Source organism: Chenopodium quinoa, unplaced genomic scaffold (assembly GCF_001683475.1).
Source record: "Chenopodium quinoa cultivar QQ74 unplaced genomic scaffold, ASM168347v1, whole genome shotgun sequence".
Taxonomy (NCBI): Eukaryota; Viridiplantae; Streptophyta; class Magnoliopsida; order Caryophyllales; family Amaranthaceae; genus Chenopodium; species Chenopodium quinoa.
The window spans coordinates 2,725,032-2,752,925 of NW_018745323.1; the positions used below are offsets into that span (position 1 = coordinate 2,725,032).

The 27,894-nt window shown below is 34.6% G+C and overlaps 1 protein-coding gene and 1 pseudogene across 1 annotated transcript; both read right to left on the minus strand.

Annotated features, from left to right (window-relative positions):
* Nucleotides 1-715: 715 nt before the first annotated feature.
* LOC110712515 (trypsin inhibitor 1B-like) lies at nt 716-1,336 on the minus strand. Its single transcript, XM_021890979.1, has one exon. It carries the CDS (start codon nt 1,334-1,336, stop codon nt 716-718), a length of 621 nt encoding a protein of 206 aa, XP_021746671.1.
* A 5,734-nt stretch (nt 1,337-7,070) lies between these two features.
* LOC110712390 lies at nt 7,071-18,665 on the minus strand (annotated as a pseudogene).
* Nucleotides 18,666-27,894: the final 9,229 nt, after the last annotated feature.

Sequence of the window (27,894 nt, forward strand, 5' to 3'; positions counted from 1 at the left end):
ATTTTGTTGAAAACCATCTTATAATTTTTTTTTTGTCAAAACAAATCTGTTTTAAAATTTTTTTGTCAAGGCACACCTGTTTTAAAATTTTTTTTGTTAAGTCCCACCATTTCTTCGGGTTTCGACTAATTACTAACATTTCCGATGTTTTGACTAACATGTTCACCTCACGTGACCCATTTAATTCTACTTTTCTTTTAATTTTCCCCCATATCATTTCCCTCCATTCTTTCCCCTCTTCGTCAATCCTCTTCATCATACTTTGGTTTTTATAGCCTTTTATATATATAATTGCACGGAAATGTAAGTGACGAAGGGAGAATGAATGAAGGGAGGGGGAATAATAGAAAAGTGGGGTTAAGTAGATCACGTGAGGTGCACATGCTAATCAACGCCGATAATTTCAATCGATAGTCGAAATTTGAAAAGTGGTGGGATTCAACAAAAAAAAGAATTTAAAACAGGTGTGCTTTGACAAAAAAATAAATAAAAAAATAAATAAATAAAAATAAAATAAAATTATAAGATGGTTTTCAACAAATTTGGTTTTTATAAGATGATTTTCAACAAATTTTCCTAAATATATAGTAGTATGATTAAGCACAAAAATGTAATAACAGCCATATTATTGTTTTATTATTAATCCAAGGAGGAATTTGTTCACATTAATTACATAGCATGGAAGAAACACTGGCAAAATTATAAAAATTAAACATCACATAACTTGTGAAGTGTGGGTAAAAGCTTTTCTGAAACGATAGGCAAGATTAACATCATGATTCATGCCCAAAAGTCCGTTCTCATAGAGTCCAGCAAGTTTGCATAAGACATTGTCACAATAGAATATCTGATATTCAAATGGTTGGACATAAAAAAATGGTCCTGTAATACTGAATGCAGTCGGCCCGAGCGACTGAGTAGTACCTGCAGCCACATAGATATGTCCGGTTGCATTATCCGTGATTAATCGCCACGCTAGTGGTTTCGTGCAGGTGGTAGTGACTTTGGTTAAGTAGAATTCAGTTGGACCAAATGGAAGGTACTTTGAGCTTATTGGAGAAGTGATTTTGAAAGCGTGGCCATTAGATGAACCATCTTTCTCTTGGGCTATAAAGAGAGGGCATGGTGTGGTTTGTGCTTTTTGGGCAACGGTGAGACCTCCACCATTGGTTCTCTGTGGGATAATGTAATAGGTTCCGCCGTTTAGCAACGGTTCACCATCCTCGTCTCTAATATAAGCAGTCGAGGGCATCGAGACCGCCAAAGTAGGGAGAGGTACGAGTTGGAGCAAAAGAAGAATGGTTATTGCAATTGCTGGTGGGAGAAAGGGAGTCATTTTCTTTAGAATTTTTGAGCTTTAGTTTATAGGTTGTTTGAGTGGTATGGGAGAGTAGGAGCTAGTAAGAGTTGGTATTTATAAGAGAAAAAATGTTACCCCCACTGTCACAATGTAGTCGTTACACCAAGATTTTTCTTTATTATATCACTTTGTGTTTATAATTTGACAAATAACTGAGTTTAAAAGAGAAATATATGAAAAGGGACCTTGAAAGTAATCGACTTTTCGTAAAATGACCTTTTAAGTGAAAAGTTGTGAAAAGTTGTGAAAAAAAATATATTTAAGTTGTATTATTGTTTTAGGGGGTACTTGGGTGAGTTTTCTTGATGGTCAATGTCGGAGCTCCGACTTTGACTTTCACGTGTTAGTCATGTAACTCAAAAAATTAAAAAAAAATACAAAGTACAATAGTTTCTCTCTCCTCCTCTCTAATTTGTTAGAGAAAGAGTTAACATATCAGATATAGAGTTCAAACCCTAGAACCAGTTTATCTGCAATTGCTCTCAAATTCCTTTCAATTCACTGTTTAGTGTTCACCAACAATGGCAGAATGTGTAAATGTTTGGCCCTCCATTTGCAGAGTACATAAGTGATGAATTAGAGAGGAGGAGAGACAAAGAAAGCAAAAGAGAGAAAATGAAAGGGGTAGTTCGAGAATGGAGGGAAATTTGGGGAAGTTTTTTATTATTATTTTTATTTTTCTTAACTCATTCACGTGACTAACATGTGAAAATCAATGTTGGAGTTTCGGTGTTGACCACTAAAAAAACTCAGCCATATACCCCCTTAAAAAACAATACAACTTAAAAGGTAATTTTTTCACAACTTTTCACTGAAAATGTCCATTTACAATACATAGACCACTAAAAAGGTCCCTTTTCACATATTTCTCTAGTTTAAATATGCCAAAAAAACCAGTGCATTATATTGCACGGGCTGAAAACTAGTTAATTTATGCTACTTAGGGTATTCTCTAGGGTTTTTCCTAGCCTCCGTTATTAGATTTTTTGTTTTTAGAAGAATTTTTTTACTCTTCTCTCTTGTTTTTTGCATCTCATTTATTCTTCTTGATCTCGGTTGTGAATATTATTTGTAGGGACTTTCACTGGTGTACTAACCGCTGGTAAGCCCCAAAATCTTTTCATTGCATTCAATAAACAGATCTCGATTGTCGATTTTGTGTTTAATTCATATTCTTGGTAAGAATTTACTCCCAAACCACTATGCATTTGGGTATTTTAAGCCGAATTAGTGCTAAATCTCGATCAAATTGCATAAATAGTTACAAATGAAGGTTTTTTTTTTATTCTTTGTTTATATTAGAATTTTTTGTTAAAAACTAACTAATAAAACCCATATTTTGAGAGAAACTACCTCTTAAAAAAATGTTATAATAAAATAAATAAAAAGACAACCTAACTTTAGGTAAAATGCTATAAAATACTACCCATATCGGATTTCCACTGTTGTTCGGCCTCAAAACACTCTCAAACCACTGCTTTCATTCCCAAAACTAACACAACTTGCTTAAAATTGCCTTACCACCACCTATAACCCAAAGTTACCACCCCGAAGCATTAATCTACTCTCAACAACTCAAAATATCCTCCAACCACCTCGAAAATAACCTTACCACCTTGAGAAGCAATCATCGTAAAATTAAGTCTAGAAATTCGGTCAAATGTAGTATCTTACAACATTTTACCTTTTATTAGGTAGTTTCTTACAAAAAAAAAGGTAATTTTTCACAAAATTTAGGTTTACTAGGTAGTTTCTCACAAAATTCATCAGAAAATCGGGACTTCCAACATTTTTTCATGTTCGTCAAAATCGAGCTATTTTTTTGTAGTGAATTGGAAGGGGACTAGAGCCTAACAACCCAGAATTGATCCTTGAATCCGAATTAGTCCTAAGGGTGAACTAGATGGAACAAAAAAGAAAAGAAATTTTTTTGTTAAAAACTACCTTATATACTTCAAATTTTGTGAAAAACTATCTTATAAAAAATTTGTTGTAAGAAACTACCTTATATAAACACTAAATGCGGTAAGTTACTACCATGTGCTTGATTAACATTGAAAGGAAAGCGAAATTAGGGGTTATAAGGGGGCAATGGGGAAATTGGGTGATAAAGGATAAAAATATGATTGAAAACGGGTCATTAAGCGTCTCTTATTCAATGCAATAATCCAGCTAAAGGTAACTTCTTATAACATTTAGTATTTTATAAGGTAGTTTCTTATAACATTTAGTGTTTTATAAGGAAGTTACTTACAATAATCATATAACTAATATATAAAGCTAAACTTTTAGCCAGGTCACGAGGCAGCGACACTTGGCATTCTAACTTTTCGCCAAGTGTCGCGCCACGTTGGATAGATTAAATACACTTCATAAGATAAAAAAGTTAGTTTATAATTTTATTATGAATTAAATTTGGATAGAATTTTAGGATAAAATTGTTAATTTAGAATTTTATTTTCAATAAAATAAAATTTGAGTGTCGTGCCACGTTGTATAGTTTTAAATAAACAACCTGGGTATCGCACGGGGCACAAAACTAGTATATATATATATATATATATATATATATATATATATATATATATATATATAAAGGGGAGTTTTTTCCCGAGTTTTTAGAGAGCCACGTAGGATCTAATTTTCTCAGCGCGCCATGTAGGATTATAAATCTTAGTAGTAGCCAATTAAATAAGAGATTATTAATTTATTTTAGAATTAAATAATTTAAATGTCATGTAAGAATAATTGGCGAATGAGATTTTTAAGTTTAAATTAATTAAATATTATATATTATCTTTTAATATTAGGAATTTTATATAAATATAAAACAAATTTTAGGCTCATAAATACAAAAAAAAACATTATTAAAAAAAAATCAAACAAACCGTGCATCGCACGGGCTTCATCTAGTATTTTTATAAAAGATAGTTTTTCACAAAATTTGAAACGTATATGGTAGCTTTTCGTATAATATCCAAAAAAAAAAAAGTATTTATTCTTTATATAGAAAAAATTGGACTTATATCCTTCACTTGTTATCTATATATTTCTTGGTTACATTATCCTTAGCTTCAAATTTGCAAGGTCACCCAAGCAGATAAGAATGTTGTTGGCTTGTTACTAATGCTAGATAGAGACCATAGAGTCCAAGTAGCGACATGTACTGATGTCTGATAGTTTTCAATGTACTACACTTGCAGTTAAAAAAAAAAAAAACGTTGATATATTTACCTATGTACTCTGAAGGATTTTTAGACCACAATTTGTGGAGATAGATAGATATAGGACAATAATTTAATTGGAGATACAAACTTGACAGATTTCCAATTCCATTTGAATCAAGCATAAACCACAAGATCCACGCAGAGTCTACCAATCTGAACAAACACGGCAGTAGAAAGACCTTCAAAATTGAAGTGATTATACCGATATGTCCCTAACTAAATGAATGAAAAATCCAATTGGAAGTACCCTTTTCTCAAGTTTGTATACTTATAAGTTACGTGAGATTGAATTGCATTCTAAAGTTGTGATATTAAGCTAACTCGCCAAATTTTTTAATTAATTATTCTCCCCCTTTTAATGAGAAGACATTATGTGAGTCTGTAAAACCAAATATAAGTTATTTGAAATTTTATATAAATTTTTGTAATATAATTTTTAAAATTTAGATATAAGCTATTGAACATTTCATATAAACTCTCGAAAATTCCACACAAATTACTCATGATCAAACAATTTTTACTTTGTGCTACTTACAATGGGATATATAAACGACTTAACTCCAGATCAGCTAATTCTATTAGACAATATTGATCATTTTTTTACTTCCTCCGTTTCTTTTTTGTTGACATGTTTCTATAGTCACGTTTTCCAATGCACTTATTCAATCATTAATATCTTTAATTATCGATATGTAAATATGTTGAAAAGTTGATATTTTGAAAGAATATAACTTGGCGAATCTAACAAGATTTCACATGACTATATTTTTCATTATGTATAAAGCACAAAATACGGTCAAATGGAGGTGGATGAATAGTGCTAAAGTCAAAACGTGTCAACTAAAAAGAAACGGAGGTAGTATTATATATGCAAAGTACAATTTGGAGGCCATGTTTACAAGGAAATAGATGCGTTTAATATCTTCCACCTATTGGACTATCATTTTATCATTCATCTACCCTAATTATTGCTGGTGATATTTTGGAGAACTTGTGGACATCCAATTCCCCATATATTAAAATGAAATTACTCCTGCTTTTTTATTTATTTATTTTTAATTTTTTTAATGCATTATTTTTTCTTTTATGGGTGATTTTTTTTTAAACACATCACTTCTATACTTGGCAACTTTATATTATATCTAATTAATTCTCTCTTCTACTTTAAATTCCACTTAAATTATTTTATTATTTCTCTCTCTTCAATGATCCGCAATTAAATAGTAGAAATATCTATTCTCTCACACATATTTTCTCTTTTATGGTCCCATCTTACTTTAACTATAATAAATTATTCACTCACTCACAATATTATACTATTCCGTTCTGAAATTAGATCCACTTACTAATCATGGGGTCAAAATAATTATAGGTTTGTTTGAGAAATAGGATTTCATTTGAAATTCTGAATTTGTCCCAATCAACTTGTTTGGAAACATTTAAAATTTGGAATTGGATTTCACACAAATCCAACCCTTTAAACAAATATGTCCATTTTAATGAATTTGAAATCCAATAACAAAAGTTGTCATTTCAAATTCCTGGAATGTTCATATGTTTATTGTGGAAGCTCTATTTTTTTTTTTTTTATTTATTTATTTTTTTGCCTCATGTACATATCATTCGACTGCCATTATTCTACTCTTGAATGATAATACTTATTATAGTTTTTCTATCCTCCATTAAAGCTTTAAGCTAATTGTTTAAACTCTATCAAGTATAATACACACATCTTTTACTTACATTGAAACAATATCGAGATTAACGATGTTGGCTCCGACGAACATGATGAAGAAGACGCAGCAAAGCAATTTAAGGAAAGAGAAATCAAATTGGGGTAAAAAAAATTAAGAAACCAGGGATCGAAGAAATTGATAAGGAGTATGATTTCATATTTAGCCTAACTTATGGAGTACTAAAATTTATTGAATGTTTTTAATTCTTGAATTTTAATTGCAGATTTTTTCCAAACACTTGGTGAAATTTAAATGTTAGAATATAAATTCTGGAATTTCCCAAACTTGATTTTTGGAATTGAATTTCGAGAATTTAAATTCAAGAATTGAATTCTTTCATTTCAAATGAAATCAAGGTTTTCAAACACTACCTAAAATAATTTTGACCACATTTTATGAGATAAACAATATCAATAAATTAGCATGTGATATCTTGTTAGATTCCCCGGCCTTATTGTAAATAATCTATATATATCAAGTTTTTATAATTTTCACTTAGGGCCTGTTTAGATTTACTGAGCTGAGCTGAACTGAACTGATTAGAGATGAACTGAACTGAACTGATTGGAGATGAACTGAACTAAACTGAACTGAACTGAAATAAATATTTTATGAGAGAGAGAAATTAGGAACTAAACTGAACTGAACTGAACAGATTGGAGCTGAACTGAACTGATTAGAACTGAACTGAACTGAATTGAACTGAAATTAAGTAAATGTGAACAGACCCTTATACACAACCGAAGTTATTATTAATCAAAATTATTAATTCTAGAACGTAAAATTGTAAAGTGAGTCGAACTTTCAAGGACGGAGGGAGTATTAATTTTCTAAAACTTCGCTTAATGATGCATTTTTAAAAAAAACAAAGGGAGTTTTCATAGTGTTTAAAATAGCGGTGTGAAAATCTCACTTGTACGATCGATCTAATCTAACTCGAAAATTACCCAATTTTACCAACACAAAAAAAAAAAAAAAAAAAAAAAATTAAAAAATAAATAAATTAAAAAAAATAATTCATACTGTAATTAAGTAATCAGATGAAGAGAAATTTCCAAGATGAAATTGTTTTATTGATAAGTTCGACAACATACATTTATACTTCATACAACCTTGTTTATTATTTATATGCTTAAGACAATGCAACACTTAAGCTTTAATGAAACTAAGAATGTGGAAAAAATCTGGCCTTTTTGGAACTGGACCTAACCACATTATACGGTCGTCATCTGTGGCGACAGAAGCGTCAATAACGCCGCATACGATATCTTCCTTAGCTGTAAACCCATTGATTGTACTACTAGACGGACAATATTCGAGCTGGTAAAACTCCGAACCAGTAATACTTTTCTCTATCTTGAACCAATTAGCTGCGGTCTGAGGGCTCGGGTTTCCAATACCACCTCCAGTAGACAAGAGGAGATTACCGGAGTTGGCGTCGGGGGTAAGTTGCCATGCCCCTTGTGAGCAGACGCTAGATGAGGTGTTGAAGATTATGTTAAGGTCTGAGGAAAGGTGGATGTGTTTTTGTGATGGGTCTGATGGTAGGAATGTTATTGGGGCTTCACCGTACCAGCCTTCGGCTAATTAGGCTACGTATTGAGGGCATTCAGGTTGGTTTGGTTTGGATAACTCGACTAGGCCACCCCCTATTCTGAGTTTTGAAAGTTCAGTGCGGACGTAGTGTTGAGTCCCTTAGGTTTTGAATGATGGTTTTGAATGATGACAAACAGCTATGGGAAACAGGTTTTAATAAGTGTTGAAAACAGTTGGTTGGAACCAGCTATAATAGAACACTGTTTCCCTAGATAAGTTATTGATTATATGAGTTATCTATTGAACTAACTTATCTATATACAGGAAACAGTTAGATGATAAATGTGCTATGTACTGGTGGGGAACCAGTATGAACCGTTTCCTTGACTGCTATGCGGAAAAGCAGTCACATACTCTTTATTGTGCATTAATCATGTTACATGTGCAGTAGTTGAGTTGATTCCAAGACTTGGAGCATAGAAGTCTTTCGAAGATATTTCGAAGAAAGATTGTTTGCTCATAATAGAAGTATTCAAGGAAGATTCAAGTCTTGAAGATTACATGAAGAAAAGACGATTTATGCTTTAATATGTTATCTAGGTTTTCATGTAATATGCTCCGTAGTATGCTTGCATGTTTGGGTTATATAAGTGCTTAAAAGTATATTGAAGTATGATATGAAATCTGGTACAAAGTTGGAACAGGTTTCATAACATGTTTCAATTCAGGGAACCAGGTCGGGGAACCAGGTTCACTGTACGAAATATTCGAGCTGCTGTTTTGGAAAAAGATTTTACAAAAAGATTTTTTCGAAAAGATTATTTTGAAAATATTTTGTGCAGCTGGAAATAAGATGAAATATTCTTGGTTACCTAAAAACTAGGAGTATTTATCTTAATTGATTCTATCTTTGTGATTAAATCAAATAAGATAAAAACTTTCCTAAAATTACATTATATCTTATTCTCTAAGATTGTGTAATTTAAGGAAACTAGGTTTTAGGAATCTAAGCTTATATAAACTCATCTTATTTCACATATTTCGTGTGCCTCTCTAGAAATTAAAAGAGCAATTATTTGAGAGCATATACTTAAGCACTAATCCCATTCATCAAGTTATATACAAGAGCATTCTAGTACTTAAACTTTTTCTCTTAATTAGCTTCGTAGAAGTGAGATCAAAGGAGAGTTCTTGATTCTTGTATTGAGTCTTTAACAAAGGGGTTAAAGGCTGGGTGAGTGTTTGTGAGTTCAAACACATTGGGCTTACGAGTGTAAGTCGAGAGCACACTCGGAGTAGAGTGTGGGGTTTGCTGGTTCCCGGAGTAGGGAAACAGCAGAGTGTTCTTTGTCTTTGTTTTTCGGAGTAGATTAATAAAGAACTTAGGATAGGAGGACGTAGGCCTGAGTTGGCGGAACCTCGTTAAATTTGTTGTGTTCTTTATTGTTTTGTTTTATTTCGTTAAATTTGTTGTCTTCTTTATTGCTTATTTATATTCCGCTGCGTACGGGAACCAGCACAACTGGTTCCTCACACATAATCCGAAAAGAAGCAAAATTAGCCAACGATTACTTAACACTCAATTCACCCCCCCCCCCTCTTGAGTGCCCATTGAACCTTCAATTGGTATCAGAGCCTAAGCTTCTCGAAAGAGTAACATCTAGAGGAGTTAAGAATGAGTACTCAAGAATTAAGTGCAATCGGTTATGACAACAAGTCACCCAAGTTTAATGGAAATAATTATGCTTGGTGGAAGAACAGGATCCAGAATGTTATCATGGGTATTGATTATGAATGCTGGCTCGTAGTTAAAAATGGTCCTAATATCATTCTCAAGACAGATGTTGAGGGGAACCAGGTTCCCAAGAAAGATAGCGAATTGGTCACTGCTGATTACAAGTTGCTGGAGAAGAATGCTAAGGCAATGTCAATACTACAACAAGCAATAGGTGAGACCGAAACAAATCGTATATCTGGCTGCAGTAGTGCTAAGGAGATATGGGACACCCTTGAACTTGCGTTTGAGGGAACCAGTGAGGTAAAACGGTCTAAAATTGATTTAATCATGTCTAAATATGAATTGTTTGCCATGAATAAAAATGAAAAAATCAATGATTGCTTTCGTAGGTTTATGACTATTGTAAATGATCTTAGATCTCTTGGTAAAAATTTATCTGACGAGGATCTTGTGAGAAAATTATTGCGTAGTTTAACAGATGCATGGACAGCCAAGGTAACAGCAGTATATGAAGCAAAGGATCTGTCTACCTTGTCTCTGGAACAGCTGATTGGTTCCCTTATGACCCATGAGATGCTGATTGAATCTAAGTCTGAGAAGGAACCAGCAAGAGGCATGGCGCTTAAGGGAACAGTAGAAGATGATGAAGATGAAATTAGCATGATTGCAAAAAGATTTGAGAGATCTCTTCGAGATCAAAGAAAGAATTTCAAAGGTAAGCATTTTAAAAACTATAAAAAATCTAACTCTAATTCTTCTTCTACAGGATGTTTCAAGTGTGGAGAAAAAGGACATCTTATTCGAGATTGTCCTAAGTGGAATGACAAACAGTCTAAATCCGGAGATAAACAAGCATACAAGAATGCCATGATAGCTTCCATGTGGGGAGACTCTGACTCAGGGTCAGATGAAGAAGAAGGATCACCCAACTCAGATGTTTGCCTAACTGCCTTTACAAACATCAAGGAAAACAGCACTGGTCCAGGAACCAGAGGGGGAACCAGTACATTCAACAAATGCTTTATGGCAAAGAAGGATGTACTACATGAACGCAAGGTAAGCTTAGAGCAAATTAGAGAAGATATGCATGAATATGATAGAGAAAATATGCTTGCTTGTATTGATTCCTTACTAGATGAATGCTATAAACTAAGTGAAACATACATAACTTGCAAAAGAGAATTAAAAGAAAAACGTGGTGAATGTAATATTGCTATTGCTAGTTGTGATCATCTAGAAGGAGTCTGTTATGAACTAAAAAATCAAGTAGCAGAACTAGAGGTTGAATTGGACAAGTGTAAAGTGGAACTAGAAAAGGAAAGATCGTTTGAACCAATTGATGGTGAAGAGGATCTGACCTCCTGGTTCCCTAGAGACTTATCAACCACTAGTGATACTCTTGATTTTTCAGTAGCTATAAGTAAAGCAAATTCGTGTACTAGAACTTCCTTGTTGAAGGCCTTTGAAACATTGGCTTACAACCTGGAAAACTCTCACAAGGAAATTGCTTCACTTAAAGCTGCACAGTTCACTGTTTCCCCTACAGGTACCAGTGTAGATGTCAGTAATACGATTGATAAGTATGAAAGTAATATTTGTGATTTGCATGCGGAAATCAATCAACTGAAAAAGGACAAGCAACCAGTGACTGTTGACATGTCTATTGACTCTATGGTTTCAAAACTTAATCTACAATTCGAAGCTTTAAAAAGTAACTTTGATTTTCTTAAAGAGAAAAACGAATTGTTAACTAAAACACTTGAAACCAGAGAAAAAGAACTTAATGATAGTCATAGACATGTGGACAAATTATTGAATACTCAAGAATCCTTAAATTACCTGACTTCATCAAGAGGAAACAGAGGAAAAGTTGGTCTTGGTTATACTAGACAGAGAACCAGGACTAACTGGTCTCCCAGAGAAACCACCTGGATCAAAGAATATCAACGAGGCAAGTATGTCATGACTAAAGAAATGCATGTGTGTTTTCATTGTGGTAAAAATGGACATAAGATACATGAATGTCCAGCTAAGAAAATTAGTGCTAATAAGAACAGCAAGGGTGTAAAATATGTGTGGAGAAGAAAGGATCAACAAGATGTTAATGTTGTTGAAAAGGGACCCAAGTATGTTTGGGTTCCTAAAACTAATGTTTGATTTGCTCTTGGAGGCTAGAGTGAAGGGAGACACCTATTGGTATTTGGACAGTGGTTGCTCAAGACACATGTCCGGGGATAAAGATCAATTCCTTTCACTAGTGGCCTTTGATGGAGGAAGTGTCACCTTTGGGGATAACAGCAAGGGAACCATCACTGGTTTAGGTAAGGTTGGTAAGACACTTTCTAACGCAATAGATGATGTTTATTATGTTGAAGGCTTGCAACATAATCTCTTGAGTATTTCTCAATTATGTGACAAAGGTAATATAGTTGAGTTTCAAGCCAACCTATGTCACATAGTTAACTCACAAACAGGAGAACTTGTATGTGAGGGAACCAGGAAGCATGATGTTTACATCACCTTCTTAGATAAAATCCCTCAAGACAAGTCCATCTGTTTGAGAGCTGTTTCTGTCAATAATCAATGGATTTGGCATAAGAGGTTTGGACATGCTAGCCTAACACTTCTAAACAAACTTAAAACACGTGACTTAGTTGTAGGCCTTCCTAACATTAAGTATGAAGCTGATAAAGTTTGTTCTGAATGTGTAAGGGGGAAACAGGTCAAAATTTCTTTTAAGTCTAAAACTGTTTTGAGTACCAGCAGACCCTTCGAACTTGTACACATTGATTTGTGTGGTCCCATGAGAGTACAAAGTCGAAGAGGTCATAGATATGTCTGTGTTATGGTTGATGATTATTCTAGGTACACTTGGGTAATGATGTTACACACAAAGGATGAAACGTTTGAAGAATGGGTAACATTGGTGAAACAAGTGGAGAACCAGCTCACCCACAAGCTGGTCTCGGTAAGATCAGACCATGGTACTGAATTTGAAAATGCTAACTTTATTGATTATTGTAGGGAACATGGAGTTAATCACAACTTCTCAGCCCCTAGAACACCTCAACAAAATGGTGTTGTAGAAAGGAAGAATAGAACTCTTGAGGAGATGGCGAGGACGATGCTCATTGAGAGTGGTCTCCCAAAGAGTTTTTGGGGAGAAGCTGTTGACACTGCTTGCTATATATTGAATAGAGGTCTCATTAGACCAAAGTTAAATAAGACTCCCTATGAACTGCTTAAAGGTCGAAAGCCCAACATTACATATTTTCGCATTTTTGGATGTAAATGTTATGTGCATAATAATGGGAAGGACCAGCTTGATAAATTTGATCCTAGAAGTGATGAGGGAATCTTCCTTGGATACTCTTCTCACAGCAAAGCATATAGAGTCTTTAATAAAAGGACTCTTCGTGTTGAGGAGAGTGTCCATGTCATTTTTGATGAATTTAACATGTCTTCTGAGATTGCGCAGGTACAACCTGATGAAGTGATTGGATTGATGGATTTCACGGGGAACCAGTATACTGGTCCCACGGATGAAGTGCAAGCAGATCTAGGCCTACCAAATACTCCACCAGATGATAATGATGAAGTGCCTAGAGAAGAAAATGAAGATAATGAGGACTCTGAAGGGGAACCAAGTCCTGATGGTTCCTCAAATAATAGACAGGTAATGAGTTCAGGGGGAACAGAAGAAGGTACCACCCCTGAACCTGAGGTAAGTAATGATAGAGGAAACAGCATGAATGTGAATCCTCCTGGCTCCTCAGAAGAAGGAGAGATCCATGAACATGCTGGTTCCCAACTTAATGAGAAAGCACAAAACAGTCTTAATTTTAAAAGTTATAGATATCAATCTTCTCATCCCACTGATCAAATAATTAGTGATATAAATAAGGGGATTCAAACGAGAACAAATGTTTTTCAAAACTTTTGTGCTTTCTATTCTTTCCTGTCTAATGAAGAGCCTACTGACTATAAAATGGCATTGACTGATCCTGATTGGGTACTAGCTATGCAAGATGAGTTAAATCAGTTTCAGAGGAACCAGGTTTGGCACCTGGTTCCCCGTCCCAAGGAAAGATCAGTCATTGGCACTAGATGGGTCTTTAGAAACAAGTTAGATGACCTTGGTACTATAGTCAGAAACAAAGCAAGGCTAGTGGTGCAAGGGTACAATCAACAAGAAGGAATTGACTATGATGAGACGTTTGCACCAGTAGCTAGGCTAGAGGCTATTAGGATTTTAATTGCTTATGCTGCTCACATGAATTTTAAGCTGTTTCAGATGGATGTAAAGACTGCCTTCCTCAATGGATATTTAAAGGAAGAAGTATATGTGGAGCAGCCACCTGGTTTTGAAGATGCACTGTTCCCCCAACATGTGTACAAGTTGGACAAAGCATTATATGGATTGAAACAAGCTCCGAGGGCTTGGTATGAAAGATTGTCCAATTTCTTGATGGCAAATGATTACAAGAGGGGAACAGTAGACAAGACCTTGTTCATAAGAACCAGGGGGAAACACTTGATTGTAGTACAAATTTATGTTGATGATATTTTATTTGGTGCTACTAATCAGGTTTTATGTGATGAATTTGCTAATCTTATGCAGAGTGAATTTGAAATGAGCATGATGGGAGAACTAGGATTCTTCCTAGGGCTGCAGATTAAGCAAATGGATGATGGAATAATGATCCATCAACAAAAGTACTTAAAAGAGTTGCTGAAAAAATTCGGCATGGAGAACAGCAAAGCTTATGATACACCTGTTCCCCCATCTACAAAATTAGATGCTGATCTTAAGGGAAAAGATGTTGAAGCTTCTCTTTATAGAGGAATGATAGGTTCTCTACTTTACCTAACAGCTAGTAGACCTGACATTGTGTTTTCTGTTGGTTTGTGTGCTAGGTTTCAAAGCAATCCAAAGGAATCTCACTTGAAGGCTGTTAGAAGGATACTTAGGTATCTTGTAGGAACAGCAAATCTGGGATTGTGGTACCCCAAAGGCAGTACCATTGATCTTATTGGATACACAGATGCAGATTATGCTGGTTTCTTAGTTGATAGAAAGAGCACATCAGGTATGGCACACTTTCTTGGCTCTTGTCTAATTTCATGGGGTTCTAAAAAGCAAAATTCAGTGGCCCTATCCACAGCAGAGTCTGAATATATAGCTGCAGCTTCATGCTGTTCCCAGCTACTGTGGATAAGGAACCAGCTGAAAGATTTTGGTGTTATTTATAAAAGTGTTCCTATTTTCTGTGATAACACTAGTGCAATCAATATTTCAAAGAATCCTGTGCAACACTCCAAGACAAAACACATTGAAATAAGACACCATTTTTTAAGAGACAATGTGGAAAAAGGATTGGTGGAGATGTTGTTTTGTAAAAGTGAAGATCAAAATTGCTGATATCTTCACAAAGCCTTTGTGTAGAGAGTCTTTTTGTAGGTTAAGAGTCCTTTTAGGTCTAGTTAGATTTTAGGTATTGGCTTCAATTACTTCCTTCAATGATTGGTTAGAATGGTATTCTCTTGTATAGTGTGTGTACATACTTATGTTGATATCTTTCAAGTGTTGTGTAGATGGTTCAAAATCTCAAAAGGATTGAGAATCATTGTTGTAAGAAACAGGTGAAATCAGGCTGAATTGCCAGAAACAGCGTGACATGGTTCTATACAGGTACCAGCAAAGGGAAACAGCAGACCAGCTCTGATATGTCATCCGATAATATCTTTTATTTTCGGAAGATTACTATAAGATATTTCCTTTTGGAAGGAATTTATCTTATTTCAGTTATTTAATCCCATATAAAAGGCAAACATATCATATGCCTTATTTATAGTTGGTTGAGATAATTATGGTAAAAGATAATTACCAAATTTTTGATTTCAATTTAAAAATATCCTTTACAGTTGCTTTTTATTGGCTCAACTAACTCTTTTCTTTCCTTCTTCTCTCTTTGTGCTTCATTGTTAAAAATATACACTAACCCTTTGTGCAGATCATCAATCATCATCACTCGAAATTCTCTCTCTCTCTCTCGTATGCTTTAAATTCATCATTGTTCATTTGGTTACTGTTCACTCAAGGAACCAGCTCAGTCTCAGGGGGAACATCAGAAGGAAGCATAAATGTCCTTAAGTCCGAAGTTGGAGGAAATTCAGAAAAGTCAGAGTGAAAAGGATGAAATAGAGGTTGTTGGTTATTATGAGGAGACACCCACTGCTAAGACCATGGTACGAAGTAGAGTAACTCAATTAAAGAAGTTCACTGAGAAGGTGCAGGAGGAACAGTCCATTGACGCTGTTCCAGGAACCAAGAGAAAAAGGGTACCAGCAAGAACCTCTTTGCTTGATTGATGTGATGCTAGTTTTGCACTCGTTATGCAACAAGGAGAACATTCTGAATCAGTACATATCTCTCATGATTTATAAAAAAAAAAAAAAAAAAAAAAAAAAAAAAAAATAGAGGAACCAGCAGGTCAGGAAGTGGTTCTGAAACAGATTGGAGAACCATGAGAATATGCTTAGTAAGATAATGAGATTGGTTCAAGTAGAGCATGATGACAAGGTTGAGTGGGATGAAGAGGAACCAGATGATAATACAGAAGATGTTGCAAAGTTCGAGGAGGAGGAAGGGAACGAGAATGATGATGAGGAGTGATGCTGTTTCTGTTCTTGTTTCCTCACCCTCATGTTTATTCTAAAATAACTGATTTTGTTGGTCTGTCTACTTCTCTCCATTCCATGAACTTTCTTTTTGGATGGATTTGGGCTTCTTTGGTTGAACTTTGTTGGCTTGTATGAACTACTAACTCTGCTATGGTATGAACTGTTTGACTAATCTCTTTTTGCAGCATAATGCTTGAATGGTGGTTGATGCCATTGTATGGATAAGCACATTAACTTGTGCACATTGCTTTTACTTGTGGATACTTTTTAATGATGCCAAAAGGGGGAAGTAGTCTGAAGTTGAAGCCTAAGGTTTAGCTAGTTTAGATTGAGTCTCAGTTTGAGTCTTTTTATTTCGTATTTTCTATTTTCTGTTTAGGGAACCAGTTGGCCTAACTGACTTGTTCCAAAGAGTCTTGAGTCCTTGAAGTTTTTGACGGTTTTCCTTTTGAGCATGTCCACAGGTTCAGGAACTTCAAAAGTTTGTCATCATCAAAAAGGGGGAATTTGTTGAGTCCCTTAGGTTTTGAATGATGGTTTTGAATGATGACAAACAGCTATGGGAAACAGGTTTTAATAAGTGTTGAAAACAGTTGGTTGGAACCAGCTATAATAGAACACTGTTTCCCTAGATAAGTTATTGATTATATGAGTTATCTATTGAACTAACTTATCTATATACAGGAAACAGTTAGATGATAAATGTGCTATGTACTGGTGGGGAACCAGTATGAACCGTTTCCTTGACTGCTATGCGGAAAAGCAGTCACATACTCTTTATTGTGCATTAACCATGTTACATGTGCAGTAGTTGAGTTGATTCCAAGACTTGGAGCATAGAAGTCTTTCGAAGATATTTCGAAGAAAGATTGTTTGCTCATAATAGAAGTATTCAAGGAAGATTCAAGTCTTGAAGATTACATGAAGAAAAGACGATTTATGCTTTAATATGTTATCTAGGTTTTCATGTAATATGCTCCGTAGTATGCTTGCATGTTTGGGTTATATAAGTGCTTAAAAGTATATTGAAGTATGATATGAAATCTGGTACAAAGTTGGAACAGGTTTCATAACATGTTTCAATTCAGGGAACCAGGTCGGGGAACCAGGTTCACTGTACGAAATATTCGAGCTGCTGTTTTGGAAAAAGATTTTACAAAAAGATTTTTTCGAAAAGATTATTTTGAAAATATTTTGTGCAGCTGGAAATAAGATGAAATATTCTTGGTTACCTAAAAACTAGGAGTATTTATCTTAATTGATTCTATCTTTGTGATTAAATCAAATAAGATAAAAACTTTCCTAAAATTACATTATATCTTATTCTCTAAGATTGTGTAATTTAAGGAAACTAGGTTTTAGGAATCTAAGCTTATATAAACTCATCTTATTTCACATATTTCGTGTGCCTCTCTAGAAATTAAAAGAGCAATTATTTGAGAGCATATACTTAAGCACTAATCCCATTCATCAAGTTATATACAAGAGCATTCTAGTACTTAAACTTTTTCTCTTAATTAGCTTCGTAGAAGTGAGATCAAAGGAGAGTTCTTGATTCTTGTATTGAGTCTTTAACAAAGGGGTTAAAGGCTGGGTGAGTGTTTGTGAGTTCAAACACATTGGGCTTACGAGTGTAAGTCGAGAGCACACTCGGAGTAGAGTGTGGGGTTTGCTGGTTCCCGGAGTAGGGAAACAGCAGAGTGTTCTTTGTCTTTGTTTTTCGGAGTAGATTAATAAAGAACTTAGGATAGGAGGACGTAGGCCTGAGTTGGCTGAACCTCGTTAAATTTGTTGTGTTCTTTATTGTTTTGTTTTATTTCGTTAAATTTGTTGTCTTCTTTATTGCTTATTTATATTCCGCTGCGTACGGGAACCAGCACAACTGGTTCCTCACACATAATCCGAAAAGAAGCAAAATTAGCCAACGATTACTTAACACTCAATTCACCCCCCCCCTCTTGAGTGCCCATTGAACCTTCACGTAGTAAGATGAGCCTGCTTCGAGTGGGTTCCCTTCGACATCTAAGACAAGGGAGTCTACGCCGTTGGGGGTTGTGGTTGATGTTACGATTGTAAGAGAGAACATAAGGAGGATTATTGTGGTTGAAAGTTGGGGATATATATCAGCCATTTTTTGGGTTCTGTTCGTTTTCTACTTCTGAAGTTTGAGAACGAAGAAAAAACTAGTGCTCTAGAGCTTATTTATAGAAAATGCTAAGTAAACCAACTCACACGACTTTAATCAAAATTACTTTCCCTTTCAAAAAAAAAAAAAAAAAAAAAAAAAACTTCGTATATGGTATTGTAAGTATTACGCAATATTTCCTCCAAAAAAAAAAAATTATCACGCAACATATATAGTGTTTCTTTGTTTGACACATAAATTACTAATAGCGGGGTGTTGGTATCCGAAAAGACGGGTACCCGAATCTTCGGATAATTTGAAAGCCGGCCCATGACCTGACCCAAAAAACTCGGGTATCCGGGTTTCGAAAACCCGATTTACTCGAGTCGGGTAATCGGGTACCCAAATTTGGTATGATAGTAATTTGATACCCAAAATGTGAAAAATATTTAACAATTTATTAACCAAACTTCACACAATTAGAACAATTTAAGTACAACTAAGATACAAATAAATAATCAATAATACAAACCAATTGAAATTTACAAAGAATTGGAAGAAATGAAATATTTTTATGGAAATTTTGTGAAAAACTACCTATTATAATCCAGAATTTGCGAGAAACTACCTATTAAAAAAAATGTTGTAATTGACTACCTAAATTTTTTAAAATGTTGTAATTTACTACCTTTACGCCGGATTATGAAGGAGTTTGACCAAAATTCTCCGGCATTGACTTGGTCACGTGACACTTGGTGAAAGAAAAGGGTCATTAAGTGTCACGTGATGGTCACGTGACCAAGTCAACACCGGAGAACTTTGATCAAACTCCTTCATAATCCGGCGTAAGGTAGTAAATTACACTATTTTTCGAAAATTAGGTAGTCAATTACAACATTTTTTTTAATAGGTAGTTTCTCACAAATTCTGGACTATAATAGGTAGTTTTCACAAAATTTCCTATTTTTATTTACATTTTTTTCATAAAACCCTTGAAAACACTCAGATCTCACCTTCACTCCTATTTAACTTACACTCCCTAAATTTCTTATCTTCTCTTTCTATTAACCGCCGTGAAAGAAGACGATGATGGGGAGTGAAACGACGTCTGATTTGTGAGAGACGAAGAGGCGAAACCAGAGATTGTTGGGACTTGGAAGGGTCGTAAAAACTATGTTGTGGGTTGAGACGAAATTGTGAGGCGTGGGATTGGGTGTGACGTGACGATCTAGAAGGTTCATGAGGGTGCGATTGATTATGCCGATGCTAGTGACGAAGTTGCGGACAATGTCGGGGACAAAGTTGATCTGACAGCTGTGATTTTGACACAAGTTTTGAAGGGTAATGAGAAAGAGAGAGGGAGTTGATGAAGAATACTAGAAGGCTCAAGGTCAAGGTTATGTTTTGTTTGTTTGAGGAAGTGAAAAAAAACCCTAAGAGGCTGAGTTAGTGGGCTGGGCTAAGTTAAGGGAGGGATTAATTTTTTGTTTATTATCGGGTATCCGAGAAACTTAATTCGCGGCCCATGACCCACTACAAAAATATGTCCATATAGAAACGAAATTCTAGCGACGGAATTTTATCCGTTTCTAAATTAGAGACGGAATAAAAAAATCCATCTCTAAATTAATTTAAAGACGGAATTTAAAAATCCGTTTCTAAATTAGGGACGGAATTAAAAATTCCGTCGCTAAATTAGCAATGGAATTGAAAATCCGTCTCTAAATTAGAAACGAATTTTTTCTCCGTTGCTAAATTAGCGACAGATTTTTTTTTTTTCCGTTGCTGAATCTAGCAATGGATTTATTTTCCGTTGCTGAATTTAGCAACGGATTTATTTTCCGTTGTTAATTTAGAGACGGATTTTTTTTTTCCCGTTGCTATGTTAGCAACAGATTTTTTTTTTTTTTCCGTTGCTAAGTTAGAGACGGATTTTTTTTCCGTTGCTAATATGAGCGAAGGATTTTTGATTCCGTCTCTAGATAATTTTTGAAACTAATTATTTAAAATATTACATTAGATACGAATTATGTAAGTTAAATTCAACTCTAAACTTGAAACGGATTTTTAATCCGTCTCTAAACTAGAAACAAATCACTAGTAGAAAAATACAAATAGGCAACCCCCAATTGGCACCGGTTCAGACCAAACCGGTGCCAAAAACCGGCCTAAAATTGGGCGGGGATTTAGACCAAGAACAATGGCACCAGTTCAGATCAAATCGGTGCCAAAAATAACAAGGCCACCGGTTTGAACCGGTGCCACTGAACCGGTGCACCAAAAAAAAAAAAACCGGGATTGTTCATTTATAAACCCTAACATCCGGCCTTATCTCTCCTCTCTTTCTCCTCCAAGGCTCCAACTGAGCGCCTCTCCTCCTTCTCCTCCAACTGAGCGCCTCTCCTCCTCTTTCCTCTCTTTCTCCTCTCAGCTTTCCGACCTCTCTTCTCTGTCTCTCTCCCCTCTCTGTCCTCTTCTTCTGACCTGAAAACTACATCTAAGCCCGGCTTCGCCCCTCTCGCAGTAGGTGCTTCTTGCTCGCCTCGCTCTTGTGACATGCATGCTATGTTTCCCGGTTAAACGCCTCGCCTCGCCTCGGATCTCTTTCTAGAACCACCTCCTTAGAGTGAGTTATAGGCGACGAACTCAATGTTTCTGGGTTTAATAATTCGGGGTAAGGGTTTATGGGTTTAATTATTTATGCTATGTGCCTTAATTTTTTTGGGTTTGATTGTTGTAATATTGTTCGAAATTGATTGGTGTAATTGATCTTGGAATTATTTGGGTTAATTGATTTTGTCATTTTTTGCGCTTAATTGATTTTTCGAAATTTCTGGGTTTAATTGATTTTCGAAAGTTTTGGGGTTAATTGATTTTCTGGGTTTAATCGATTGTTGGGTTTGCTTCTGGGTTTAATTGATTTTCTGGGTTTAATCGATTTTCTGAATTCTGGGGTTAATTGATTTTCTGGGGTTAATCGATTTTCTGAATTCTGGGATTAATCGATTAATTCAGAAAACCCAGCAAAATTCTAGGGTCAACTAATTTTGCTGGGTTTAATCGATTGCTGGGTTTGATTTTGGGTTTGATTTTGGATTAATTGATTTTCTCGTTCATGCATTAGTTTTCTGGGTTTGCTTCTCGTTTTTTTTTTTTTTTTTTAGTTTTAATAATTTCCGGGTTTTAATTTATGCAGGTGTTAATTCATGCAACAAGGATTCAAGATTTCGATTTTGGAATATTATTTTGTTGTTGTAATTTGTTTTTTTTTTATTGTTTTACAATTTCAATTTCTGAGTTAAATTTCATTATAATTCATTGTAGTTTTTTTTTCTTTTTTTTTTTTTTTTTTTTGTATGGTACAATAACAATTTACTTGTTGAATATAATGTGATTTACCATTGTTTTGATGTTGAATATAACAATTTCAAGAATCCTTATTTCACCATTTATTTTTGTTTGGTTCGTATTTCATGTTTGTTTGTATATTATTTTTATTATTATTGCAAGAAAAAAGTAAAAAAAAAAAAAAAAAAAAAAACAAAAAAAACAAAAAAATACCAAAAAGGCACCGGTTAACCGGTGCCTAAAACAACTACAACTAACAAAAAATATTCCGCGAAATTATTTAAGGCACCGGTTAACCGGTGCCAAAACTGGTTTATGGCACTGGTTTTGAATCGGTGCCAAAAGGGGTGTAATTGGCACCCCCTACATAGGCAGCGGTTCAAACCGGTGCCTTAAGCCGGGTTTGAACCGCTGCTAAATCCCTTTTTTCACCTAGTGGATTTTTAAATCCGTCTTTAAATTAGAGACGGATTTGAAAATCCGTTTCTACATTAGAGACGAATTTTTGAAAATCCGCCTCTTTCACTCTCTCCTCTCCCTTCTCGATCTCTCCTCTGCTCTCCCTTAATCTCTTCTCTTTCTCTTCGAGCACCACCGCAACAACACCTTCTCGATCTCTCCTCTGCTCTCCCTTAAACCGCAACAACAACAACATGCAATAATAAACCGCAACAACAACGACATGCAAAAACAACACCGCAAAGCCGCCGCCGCCACCACCGTAACATCAAGTTGATTTTGGTTTGTTCGAAGTTGATTTTGGGTTTAATTGATTTGATGAGTGTCTTCGAAATTTTTTATGGGTTTCTTTAAAAAAATTTGTTTAATCCACCACGAATTAAATTTGTTTTATTGATTTATTTTTATTTTAATCGATATAAATTTGTTTTTTTAAAGTGATTTTCGATTTTCTAGTTTGGTTAATCAATTTTTAAACTTATTTTAATTCGATTTTTTTTAATTTCTAGGTTTTTATCGATTTTTTTTTTTATTTTCTGGGTTTTAATTGATGTTCTTGGTTTTAATTGATTTTATGGGTTTTATTTTCTGGGTTGTAATTGATGTTCTGCGTTTTTGAACTGATTTTCTTTTTCTTTTTTTTTTTCCGATTTTCTGGGTTTTTTTTTGGATTTATGAACTGTTTTTTTTTGTTTTTTTTGATTTTCTGGGTTTTTATTTTTTTATTTTTTCTGATTCATTTTCTTTTTTGAACTGATTTTCATTTTCATTTTCTGGGTTATTCTTTTCTTTTTTTCGATTTTCTGGGTTATTCTTTTCTTTTTTTTTTCGATTTTCTAGGTTTTTGAATTGATTCATGTTAATCGATTCATTTTGGTTGTTTTAATTGGTGCAGGTATATGGATTTAGTTCTTAAATTGAAGAATCAACATGCAAGTATATTGATCTTAAATCGAAGAATCAACTGATTTTCTTTTTTTTTTTTTTTATTTATATTGTAATTTTTTTATTTATATGTTGTAATTTTTTTTATTTTGATTTAGCTGTTGTAATTTATTTTGCTCTATACTGTAATTTTTTTTTTATTATATATATATAATGAACAGATTTTATTATATTAATATTTTGGCACTTTTGGTTATGATTAAGATTTGATTATACTGTAATTTATAATGAACAGATTTGATTATATTAATATTAATACAGATTTAATTTTTAAGTAAAAAAAAAAATAATAATATGTTGGCACTTTTGGCACCGGTTAACCGGTGCCAAAAAATGAATCATAAAATTTTTTGGTACTTTTTGGCACCGGTTAACCGGTGCCAATTTCAAGTTTTGGCACCGGTTTAAACCGGTGCCTTTTTAAACCCCTTTTGGCACCCCCCACATTGGCACCAGTTCAAACCGGTGCCTTAGGCCAGGTTTGAACCGGTGCCAAATTCGTTTTTTCACGTAGTGTTTCGGGTGAGAGGCGATGGGTTGAGGTGGTTTCGGGTGAGAGGCGATTGGTTGGGGTGGTTTTGGGTGAACGGTGGTGGGTTAAGGTGTATGGTGGGAACTGGGAAGTGCGTGAGTAAAGGGTGGAGAATTAGAGATGGTTTTTGGTAGCTTTTAGTGGTTTGACCAAGTCAAATCACTACTTGAAAAAAAATGTAAGTGTTTGGCAAAGTAGTGGTTAGAGTAGCTTTTGAGGTAGCTGTTGAAAATTTAATTTATAGTTTTAAAAATAAAATGTTGATTTTTATATGTAACAGCTAGTCAACCGCTACTTTACCGAACCCTCATATCTAAATTATTTAGCTTCACAGCTAACAGCTACATACACAACTCACATCTATCTCCACAGCTACAGCTACCTTCACAGCTATATTTTTCCGAACATACCCTTTATGTTTAAAGTAAGGCAATTTTGATTTTTAACACCTCTAAAAAAGACTTATTTGCTCTTACCACCTACATAAAAAAAAATAAAAATAAAATAAAAATTATTTTACCACCAAATAAAAAAATGAAAATTGGCTTTTATCACCTATTACTTCCAACTAACGGATTCTTTCCATAAATTCGTTAGTGTGACCTACCATATACACGTGTCACCATATTATTGGGTAGATTTTTAAATTTTTTTTTTTAAAAAAAACCCAGCCACCACTGGATCGACTACCAGCCCCACCACCGGACCGATTACCATCCCCACCACCGGACCGGCTACCAACCCCATCACCAACTCGCCACACAGCAGCTACCGCCCACCGCACAGCCACAACCATTGCGAAACACACACAATCACCGCACAGCCATCGCACCTACAACGCACTAGCCACCGCACCACACAACGAAACCACCCATAAAGCCGCCTCCTGGAGAATTTCGATCATTTCTAAAACCCTAGCCACCACCAAATTCCCCACTCTTCTAAACCCTAACCACCACCTAACTTTGACCTCTTCCTTAGACAACACCAAATTTCGGTCGTCCCTAGCCCCACTCGAAATTCCGACCAACCAAGGTGAGGTGATTCCGTTGCCGGCTAGTTGACATGGAAGATCGGGGGAGATGAAGAGGAAACATCAAAAAGGTGGGCCCTAGTAACGGATTCGTGGACGGAATCTGATAGTTGGTGGTGAAATCCAATTTTTGGAAATTTTGTTGATGGTAAAATAAAACCTTTTATTATGTAGGTGGTAAAAGCAAATAAGTCGTTTTTTTAGAGGTAGTAAAAATCAAAATTTTCCTAAAGTAATATACTTAAGAAAATTCTACGTGGAACATGTATATAATCAGATTTTCGTTGTAAAATTGGAACACTTGAGAATTGGAACACTTGAGTTTTGTTTATACTAAATTTCGTCAGATTTGATGTGGGATACAGGCTACGGACCAACTAAATTAAAATAAGGAACATTGAATGTGGAATATAATTGACGGAAAATAAAGAGAGAGGAGTGACACGATATGGTGACGCGAAAAATCCAATGAAGATGGGTAAAAACCGCGAATGGCAATAAGTCTACTAATAATCCAGTATAATACGGGCATAAAGCCAATGTTACAAGTACAATATGTGATTATGTGTATAATAATTGATAACAATAAAGCATGTATAGAAATAAAGGTAATTAGCTTGTACGTGGTCTTTATGGTATAATGATAACAATAAAGCATGTACAAAAATAAAGGTAATTAGCTTGTATGTGGTCTTTGTAGTATAATCAGGAGGCTCAATTAGGGAAGTAGTATGTCATTTGGGCGGAATACATCTGTGTTACTCTTTGAAGTGAACACCTACTTTTGGTTGGGATCTTTCATTTTCCATAAATACCCTTCATAAAAAGGAGGAGCTATACAAGATAATATAAAGATATTCTACAAGGGTAATATAGTAAATTAATAAAAAGGATACAAGATAATTTAATTGAATGATCCTTGATAGTATTTGGGTAATTCTCGTGTCTGATTCACTCATCATTTGTTAGATGTCATAAGGAATTTAAACATTCATCATTACATTTTGGTTTTGAGAACTTGATTGTCAATCTTGAAGCTTATGCTCTGTTTATTTAGTTTCCTTTAGATTAGGTTTATGCTTATTCTTAGTGATGTTGTGGAGGGAGTTTTATTAATCTAGTGCACTTGACAATTTACTAATCATATCTTGACTGAGAAATGGTTGTGTAGATATGAAAGGTGTAGGTTTCAATTGGTATTAACTTTGCAACTTGTGAATTATAAAATAAAGAGAAGGTGTGAACAATTTAGTTAAATTAGTAGATTCATTTGGCTCAACTTTGCAACATCAAGGTATGCTTAAGATGTTAATTATGAAGTATGTTATTGAGGGCTCTTACATGCAATGCCTTTTCTTTTATTTGTGAACAGATTAAACTTTGTAACGGTCTTGATTGTCCAAGCTTGAAGATTGTTGATACTAGTGTGAACTGAAACAACTGTATATTTTGAATAGAGGTGGCCTGGTGATAATGTATAGTCCATTTTTTGTAAAGAGATGTGAAGTGCACGCACTTATTTGTATTACAAGCATTCATACATCATATTTTTGTACTATTAATTACTTCCTCCGTTTCTATTTAGTTGACGCGTTCGATTTAGACACATATATTAAGGAGGGGAGAGAGAGTGAGAGAGAATGAAAAAGCAAGTGGGTAGCTTGTAAATGCAAGGTAAAAAATTTACCCCAAAAGGAAAAGTGTCAACTAAAAAAAAAAACTTTCTAAAAAGGAATACGTGTCAACTAAAGAGAAACAAAGGTAGTGTATTATGAGACAGTATGAATAGATATTAAATATAAATTCTTTTGTACAAGTATTTTAATTATGTATTTAATTTTGAATCATATATGAATTAGTTGGACAGGGTTCTTTAGTTAATATATAACAATATCAAAGACATTATTGATACTATCGTTATACATATATTTTGCACTATATATATGTTGCAATGTAGTACAATTTTAAAATGGATTGAATACGACTTTTATCATTCTTTCCCTTCTCTCATCTCTATTTTATTATTTCAACATGGTATCAGAGATTCAGGTTAGATCCGGGATAAGAAAAAAAAGGGAAGGAAAATAGATGAAGAAAAAGTTAAAAAAGAGAGAGAGATAAAGAGTATTAAAAAAAATATCGAGTAAGGAGACAAGCAACGCAGCTTGATCTCATTGTTTGAGAGCAATATTTTTTTTTTCGAGTGAAATATTTTTGTGAGTATTTTTTTGTGTGTTTAACCATGGAAGTAATGGTTAGTGTGGTGTGTTGGTGGGTTCCCTTTTAGCCCATGAAGGTATGGAAGTCGTAATCAATGAAGAGATGGTTTCAAAGATAATACCAAAGATGTTTGGTATGATGCAAGGTGACATGGTCAATTGGAGGACAATGTCAAAGAGAGTTAATGGAGAGATGTGCTCCATTGAATGTAAGTTGATGATAATGTGCATCAACAAGATCAAGTAATTGATGAGAAGTGCATCAATAAAAAAAATGTTGAGGATTAGTTGTGCGGAGAGAAGTGCTCCGAGAATATCATGTTGGTGATAATGTGCACCATCAAAATTGTGTGGGTGATGAGATGTGCATCACATAATGTCGGAAAAGCAAAAGAAAATTTCGTCGAAATCAAGCATGAAAATCGAATAGTCATTGTAATCCAATTTGAAGCAAGGGGGTGTGTTGGAATATTTGCTTCAAATTGTTAGTGGTTAGTTAACTCCTAATGTTAGTGGAATCATAACAGTAGTGGGTTAGTTTAGTGGGGGTTAATGTTAGCATGATCAATGATCATGGGATTATGTTCCTTATTTTTAGTTATATTTTGCACTATATATATGTTGCAATGTAGTACAATTTTAAAATGGATTGAATACAACTTTTATTATTCTTTTCCTTCTCTCATCTCTATTTTATTATTTCAACATGGATGTGTTTTTGTGATGGGTCGGATGGTAGGAACGTTACTGGGGTTTCGCCGTAAAAGCCTTCGGCTAGTTGGGCTACGTATTGAGGGCATTCGGGTTGGTTTGGTTTGGATGCCGCGATTAGGCCACCCCCAATACGGAGTTCTGAAAGTGCAGTGCGGATGTAGTAGGATCGGAAGAGCCTACTTCGAGTGGGTTCCCTTCGATGTCGAGGTCGTTGGCGGCTGTCTTTGCAGCTCCGATG

Bases quoted from the DNA above. Each gene is read 5' to 3' on its own strand.
- LOC110712515 (XM_021890979.1), bottom strand. From the start codon at position 1,336: ATGACTCCCTTTCTCCCACCAGCAATTGCAATAACCATTCTTCTTTTG.